At 27.7% G+C, this 8,493-nt stretch overlaps 1 protein-coding gene across 1 annotated transcript; it reads left to right on the top strand.

Annotated features, from left to right (window-relative positions):
- The first annotated feature begins 1,513 nt into the window (after positions 1 to 1,513).
- LOC113850747 (membrane protein of ER body-like protein) lies at positions 1,514 to 7,108 on the top strand. Its single transcript, XM_027481296.1, has 7 exons — positions 1,514 to 1,670; positions 2,751 to 3,161; positions 3,245 to 3,298; positions 4,056 to 4,517; positions 5,347 to 5,529; positions 5,787 to 5,848; positions 6,632 to 7,108. The coding sequence occupies exons 1-7, from the start codon at positions 1,514 to 1,516 to the stop codon at positions 7,106 to 7,108; spliced, it is 1,806 nt and encodes a 601-aa protein (XP_027337097.1).
- Positions 7,109 to 8,493: the final 1,385 nt, after the last annotated feature.

Here is an 8,493-nt window from a genome sequence, read left to right as displayed (position 1 = left end):
CAGTGAAAATGAGTTCAGATCTAAAAGAAGGATCCATTTTTCATTGACTTTCTATTATAATTTATTTAGGGATTGCATGTGAATATAAAATCTAATCCCGTTATAAATCATTCAACACGACCACCACTTATATCACTGTCATAGGTTCAATAATCTCTCTCTCTCTCTCTCTCTCTCTCTCTCTATATATATATATATATATATATATATATATATATATATATATATATATATATATATATATATATATATCTTTGCATTTTATAAATTCAACGACACAGCTCATGTTTGGGTTCGTTTTACAGAAGATGATTGGCAGGACGTATATATTTAGCGTATAACGTCTCAAATCGTGCTATTTAAATAAGGATTATTTGATGATGTAAATGCCAACAACCCTTATACTAGGAAGACTCTCTTAAAATAATCTTTTACAAAACTCTTCATAAAAAATATTAAAATAAAATATAAATAATTTTTCTCTTAATAATTAAAAATAACTTATGTTTTCAAATTTTAAAAAAAAATAAATAAAAAGATTGCTAAAAACATAAATAAACATAAGTTATTTTTAATTTATAAAAAAAATTATTAACTTTTATACTAATTTTTATCTTATAAAAACAGTTTATCCAAACTAGAGTTTTTATATATTAATGCTAATATAAGTATAAAAAATTTAATATTTAAATATTTTATTTAATTTATATCTAGTTATAATTTATTATTTTACTGATTATTAAATATAAATTAAATAAAAAATTTAAATCAAATGTAAGAGTATATATATATATATATTAGTCTATGAAAAGACATTTATGAAAAAATCTATTAAAGAGAGAGAGAGTGAGAGTTATATTTGTGTACAGAACAATAAATTATAGTTACTATAACTTATAAGAAATAAAAATAGTGAATATAAGGTATTAGATCATAGATAAATGATTAATTTTAACAGATAAATGTAAGTGATATTTTAAGAAATTATGTGATTAATATTTAATTTTGATAATTTGTGTATACTTATATGATTCACTTCTATTTTTTCACATTTTAAAATGACAACTGTACCTTCTTGTTATATATAATTTTATTGTTTTATAAAATAAAGAATTAAGAATGTTCTAAAGAAAATAACGTGCAAGCATCATCCTCTGATAATTTAATGCCATGCAACCCAGGAGAGCTTCTTTCAATTTTTTATTTCTGTTTTGTAATATTCAGCAGTTGACGCTTAGTTGGAACTTTAAAGCTGTCTTGAGCATCCATTACAATGCAATTCCACACCAACACGAACCCTGATTTCATGCATTTCAATTAATCAAATGTCAACTTTACACACACTTGGTCCAATGTGCATTCACATGCTGAAGAAGCTTCGAATGAAATGTGCAAGTCAGGGTTCAGAACCCCATTATAAATTGATTTGGTTCCATTCAGTAGTCACAGGAAAATAGGGTTCAGTCTTCATTGAGTTAGGAGTGAAGGTGACAAATAAGAGTGTTAAAAGAAGATGGAAGTTATGGTAAATCAATGGAATGAAGCTATCAAAGAGGTTGAAGAAGTGGCTTTCCAACGAAAGCGGAGTCTCCAGCATAGCATAAGCAGTAGCAGTAGCAATAGCAATAGCAGTGACAGCAATGATTCCAATAAGGACATGGATCCTAAAGGTATCAAACTGTAAAAGTTAAAAGTTTAGTGTTATATTATAAGATAAGTTTATTACTATTTTAAATGTTTATTTTTTTCTTAGTTAAATAAATAATCATTTGAATTGAACGTAAAATTAATATATGGTTTGATTTGATTCGTTTTTAATACAATATTTAAATTAAATTAAATCAAACGGAATTTTGCAGTTGGTTTGAATTTATTTTTTATGACATTTGTTTTTAAAAAGATATTTATTTTTATATAAATTTTAATTTAGATAAAGTGATGGCTCAATTGGCTCAATAAGGATAAAAATTGAAATGATTTTGTTAAGAAAATAAAAAATGGAAAGAAAATTTATTAAAGTGATAAACTTGGAAACAAAATGATAGATTTGTACATAAAAGAAAAAAGGATACTCATTAGCAAAACAAAAAAAGGATACTCAACTGTGAGAAGAGTGTAAGAATTTAAAGTAAATAAAAATATCACATATTTATACAAAATAAGAATAAAATTAAAAAATAATTTTAATATATTGATACAATAAAAAAAAATACTATAAATATAACATAGAGGTAATTCGGTTCAATTTAGTTTAATTTTAACAATAGAAATGGAAAATTAAACCAAATCGCAATAAAATTTACAAATTTTTAATTTAATTAATTTTGTATGGTTTAATCAACTTAACGGATCAAAAATAGTTTGCTTCAATTTTATTTATTTAAGTTTTGTCATTATTTGCTTCAATTTTCAACACCCCTAATATTGTTATTTTAACAGTAGTGGGCCAAGCTTGTTGACATCTATTTGGTATATGACAATGAGTGAACATATTAATAAATTCTTTAACGTTTATAAAGACGAATGATAAAAAAAAATTAATAAAAATTGTTATATTTAATATAATTAATGTACTAAATATTGTAATATTATGTGATTTTAATAAATTTTAGTATATATAGATTTTATTGTATGTTTTTTATCACAAGTAAAAAACAGTTAATTTAAAGCAGATTTAGAGGTACTTTGATTAAAACGTTTAGCTAATTCATGTGATCGTTGTTATGTGAATGAATTTTCCGGATTCAAAGGTGGAGTGTTAGAGTTCGAGGAATCGGAGACTAAAGAGAAATCTTACATTATTACAACAGAGAGGAATGCTGAAATGATCCTTCAACATGAGGATACAGAGAATGGAATAATTTTACCTGCTTCTGATCCACCTCTTCCTGAGGATTCTGCTGCTTTGAACAATGTGGCATCTGAAATTGCAAGAGTTGGCACAGTACAAGAAAATGGCCAGGAAAGGCAAGAGTTGTATTTGGAAAATGTGTTTCAGAAACCTCCAACACATGGATTCTACTGCCCCAATTGTAAATCTTGTATCCAAAAGGTTTACATTCAAAAGGGTGAATGGGAACAAACAAATGCTCCTACTCAACCCCTCCAACCAACTGAGCCAATAAGATGCTCATCATGCTTCAGTTTCCTCATTCCTATAGGTACTTCTACTAGTTTTTTGTTTAGGTTCTTAATTAGTTTTATTGTGATATCAAAGATGACCTGAATTCTTTGGTTTGAATAGGTGGTTGGTTATTCCCTGGGTGGGTATCGGATGGAGGTGAAGCAAATGATCAAGGTAATATAATATATTGAATCTATTTGCTCAGGGTCAACTTAAATCAAGTTCTTTGTTTTCTTGCTACCAAGTTCTCAAATTAAATGAGGACACATACATGATTTTCTAAAACCAGCATTTTATTTAATGATGGAAAAAAGCATCCACATGTCATCATTTGCTTTGAAATTTTGATGGAAATGAAGAGATTTAATGTCAGTTTTGGCCTTTTTCTTAGTTGACTTATTGTATGAGCTTACCTTATTCCGAGCTGTATGTTGTTAAAATTAAATGATTCGTTATAGCTAATCAAGCCTTTGAGAGTACTACACAAATTATTAGTTACAAAACTGAAATTTTATACAGGTCAAATTTTAACCAATGAGTGGATTTTTTTATCAGAAATAATATAATAATACACTTTCAACATGATTTCTAATAAAAAGAATTATTTATTGACCCTTTAACTAGTATTCTAATTAGAGTATTGGTTAGCTGGACCATTTTAAAGATTTAAATATTTAATTTAATTTTAAAATGACTGTCATGTTAAATTATGATCACACTGTTGCCTTACTCTCAAAATACCTTACATTTTGGAAAGTAGTGGCCTTTGATCGATGTTTTTGTGCAAAACTTGTGTTAGTTCTAAAGAGAATGATTTCCTTCCTGTGCTATTAATATGTGATAGCTTATAACAATTTTTCTCTCTCTTCAAAATTTAATTTTAACTGGTTATTACTGTTTCTTTGTGCAAATGAAATCCATTAATTATCAGTGACTGGTTCATCAAATAACAATACCCAACCTGAAGACTCTGTACCAAAAATCAAAGGTGTATCAGAATATGAGGCTTCAGAGCCCAATCAATCTGAGGAACTAGTGGACCAATCTGTGGCCCTTGGTACCTCAAAATTGGGTATTAGCATTGCAAATGGCAATGAAAAACAAAACCTGCAAATTATTGAAGAAGTGCACCTTCGGGGACCAGGACCACAAAAAGTAGCCAGTGAAGGTCAAGTTGCACCAAAGAAGGGACATTTTTGGAGTAGTTGGGCGGTGATTGGTAGTGCTTCTGAGGCCCCTATACCCACACAACCTGAAACTAGCTCTTTAAATAGTGATTGGAGAGTTATAACTGCTACTTCTCAGTTCACTATACCCAATCAACCTGAATTTGGCATTCCTGATAAGAAAGAGCCAGAGCACATCCAAGTTAAAATCGATGAAGTATATACAGGTATGTTTCACAAATTATAGTCATGCAATCAAACTATAAGTAAGGATATTACTGAATTGGACACTAACGTTTTGCAAGAAAACACTGCTTGGCATTTTTTTTTTTGGTTACACAAACTGTGATAATCTAGTTTAGTCTTCATCAATGTGATAATTGAGCTTGATTTCAAAGATGAATCATAGGTGAATATGCTACAAAATTGAATATCCAACATATATTATATTATTAATTATCAAAATTTTTGTTGAAACGAATATCTTCTATATTTTTTTAAGAAGCATCACAATTTTTTTACAGTGTCGTTAATGCTTTAAGGGCTAATTTTAAGTATACAAAAAGAAATATTAAAAAAATTTATATATTTTGTCGTTTCTAATGTAATAAATATTATTTACCATCACCAAAATAATTAATTGAATACCTCTAAGTGGGGCAGTATATATAATCAGACATATGTAAATTCAGACAATAATGAGATCATGTTTGCTAGTATGCCTTAAATGACTAGCTGCACATTTCTTTGACTAATCATGCCTTCATACCACAGGCGGAAACTTTGAAATGATTGTAGTATCAATTTATTTCATAAAATGAACAAATTGTAATTAAAATAAACAAATTGTCTCAATGAATGATAAATGTAGTAGTGAAAATGATGATCGTAGTAAGGGGTGTCATGTATCACTTTATGAAGAATTCAAACATTAATGTATCACATTCTGAAAAGAATAAGAAACTTAGAAGAAGGTTCGGAACATTTTCATAACACTATTCAGGAAAAAGATCGATTAATTTAAATCATCTATGATGTTGTACATTTGTTGGGCAGGACCAATTGAACAAGTTGTAGCTCCTGCTGAAAGCACCCCACTTCTTCCACGTAGGGAGCCACCTGCACCAGCAAGTAATAAGACATGGGAAATTCTTAAGAGTATTGTATACGGTGGTTTGAATGAATCATTAGCAAGCCTTAGTGTTGTCACATCCGCAGCGAGTGCTGACGCTACCACATGTAAGACATTTTGCTTTCACTTCCTCTATATTGATTTAAAATAATGCTTGAAGATACGTTAATTTGAGTTAGAGTTTCTTAATTTTAACTTTTTAACTGAATTTAAGTAATTAAATACTTATTCTCAATTCTAAAAGTTAAAGTTAATATTTATCTTTAAATTATACTATTTATTATATATCGTTGCACTTTTAAATCGATACATAACTTCTGAGAATTAATAATGCAATTTTATTGACAGTTTCATTATTTTGCAGTGAATATCGTTGCACTGGCTATTGCAAACCTGATTGGTGGACTTTTCGTACTTGGTCATAACGTGAGTTATATGTTCAAAATATCAACTTTCAAGTTAATTGATTTCACGAGCTGCTCTTTTCCTCCACAAAATTCTCAATTCCTGTCATCATTTCCATGCATCGCTATTTGTAAAACAAATACATATATTACCTCTAGGATTTTGGGATGTAATATAACTCAACTACTGCTATCACTGTCGTAGTCATTATCTACCTTTCGTTGTGTAGTATTAAATTAAATAAAACACAACCCATTGTGAGTACTTTAATTTCTTAATCCACTCCTAAATAATAATACACATTATGTTCTGTATTAACTTATGTTTACATGTTGGTTTTGATTGAATAAATTTTGAGAAATTTTTTTTAAAAAATTAATATAAAAAATAAATAAAATTTAATTTATAAGTTAGAAATAATTTATACTTTTATATTATCAGAGAAATATTTTTATTTTTTTAATTTTAAAAAATAAAATACTTTTAATTTATGAGAGAATTTTTGTTCATATTAATATTTTTCCTCTTATAAGAACTATTCTAACTGAATGGTCATATTTTATATTAATTTATACACATTCTTTCTCTAATTTCCAAAAAAGAGTTATTTTTAAAAATTTAATAATAATCATAAAATGTAGAGATACTTGTTATTATTAGGTTTAATTGTACTTCTTTAAACACTTGTTAATTACTAGAAAGAGAGTGATAATTAAAGTGATTTTCTTTTCAATTGTTATTTTAAAAACTGTATTGAGAATTTGAAAATAATTGTAATGACATTGACATGTGAATATTTTGCAGCTTGGAGAATTGAAAGCTGAAAACCCTAAAAGAGCTGAGAATAGCACAGAGGAAGCAGTAGTGGATCGATATAATGAGTTACTGGGGCAGAGGGAGAATTTCTTTCTTCATGCTTTTGTTGCAATTTTATCATTCATTGTTTTTGGATTAGTGCCACCAGTTGTGTATGGCTTCTCATTCCTTGAGAGTGATGACAAGGATTTCAAGCTAGCTGCTGTTGCTGGAGCCTCTCTACTATGCATCACTATGCTTTCCATTGGCAAAGCATATATCAAGAGACCAAACAGCTATTTGACATACTTCCAAACAGTGCTTTACTATGTCACCACTGGTGCTGTGGCCTCCGTTCTTTCTTACTTAGCTGGTGATCTTGTGAAGACACTCGTCGAAAAGCTTGGATGGTTTGAGTCAACACCACCATTTGCTTTACAGATTCCTAGGATTAATGTTCCACAACCCGGAAGCGGATCGTACTAGTAACTTTAGAACGAGTTGTTGAGGACATTATTATAAATTTATAATTAATGCTTTTTTCTTTCCAAATATATGTTCCATTTTTTATTACGTGTGTACAAGGAAGGACACACAATTAATATTTCATCTGTCGTATCATGTTTAGACAATATCATTCTTTTCCTCCAAAAAAAATTTGTTACTTACTGACACTTTTGTTGTTAGGTTGTGTCATTTTTTAATAAAATTTAAAGTGTTAGTATAGACATTATGAATTTATATAAATAATGTAATATATTTACTAATATAAAATAGTAATTTTATAAAAGAAAATTAGATTAATTATAAGAAAATCTAACACGACAACTTTTTTAATTAGTTATCTAATTGTTAAATATCGCAGCGTGAGTCACAACAGGATGGTGAAGACTTTTTAAAAACTATCAATTTTAAGAATAAATATTTTTAAAAAATTAAATGAGTTGCCATCAAATTTATTAAAAAATTAAATTTTTTAAAAATATTTAATTTTTTTATGAAACCAAATAATAGTAATGTAAAACCAAAAAAAGAAAAAGAAAAAGAAAAAAAAATCTATAAATACTACCGCTCTAAAATCTTGCGTTATCTAATGTATTGTATTTTGGTTCAAAGTATAGGTCTAAACTGCGAATTTAAAATTTGAAATATATTTCTTTGTGAGTGTCTGTTGCAAACTAAAATTAATTTATTGTTACATTTAAATTTTAATTAATAGGTCTAACATTTGAAATTTATTCATTTTTATCACAAATTAAAATTGAATATTAAATTTATACATTGTAATAACTAAATAGTCTACATCTGCATGAACCAAACACAAGTAAGCGAGAACAAATTAGTATGATGATTTACCGTTAATAGAGAGAAAAAGAAAGAAAGAGAGAATGGTGTAAAAAATATACTTCCAAATGTAAAAAAAGACTAATTTGTTAGTATAGAAAAGACGAAGAGAACCTACAAACTTGAAAGAGACCAAAGACACCAACTTTATTAATGCAGAAAAGATGAAAAGAACTTATCCAACTTTGTTAGTAAGACAAAGAGATTCATGAGTTAAGCATGTTTCATTTATAAAAGTTAAAGATTTTGTAAAGTGGTTATTTATTAACCACTCTCCAAAAATGACGTTAGATAGCGATTCTTTATTAATCACTCTTTAGAAAGCAATTCTTTATTAACCGCTTTTTAGAGAATATTTTTTTATTAACTGTTCTCTAATATGTAACTTTAAAGAACGATTAATAGAGTTGTAGTTAATAAAAAAGAACTGCTCTCGAAAGTATAAATTTAAAAGTGGTTCAACTCTAACCACTCTTTAAATATATTATTACAAAACAATTTTTATCAACAGTAAGTTAGAGTTATTT

The sequence above is a fragment of the Abrus precatorius genome, unplaced genomic scaffold (assembly GCF_003935025.1).
Source record: "Abrus precatorius isolate BTA unplaced genomic scaffold, Abrus_2018 Scaffold9, whole genome shotgun sequence".
In the NCBI taxonomy this organism is placed as follows: domain Eukaryota; kingdom Viridiplantae; phylum Streptophyta; class Magnoliopsida; order Fabales; family Fabaceae; genus Abrus; species Abrus precatorius.
This window is presented reverse-complemented; position numbering and strand designations above follow the sequence as displayed.

Bases quoted from the DNA above. Each gene is read 5' to 3' on its own strand.
- LOC113850747 (XM_027481296.1), top strand. From the start codon at position 1,514: ATGGAAGTTATGGTAAATCAATGGAATGAAGCTATCAAAGAGGTTGAA. The intron at 5,530-5,786 runs GTAAGACATTTT...ATTATTTTGCAG, and splicing joins GAGTGCTGACGCTACCACAT to TGAATATCGTTGCACTGGCT. The intron at 5,849-6,631 runs GTGAGTTATATG...AATATTTTGCAG, and splicing joins TTTTCGTACTTGGTCATAAC to CTTGGAGAATTGAAAGCTGA.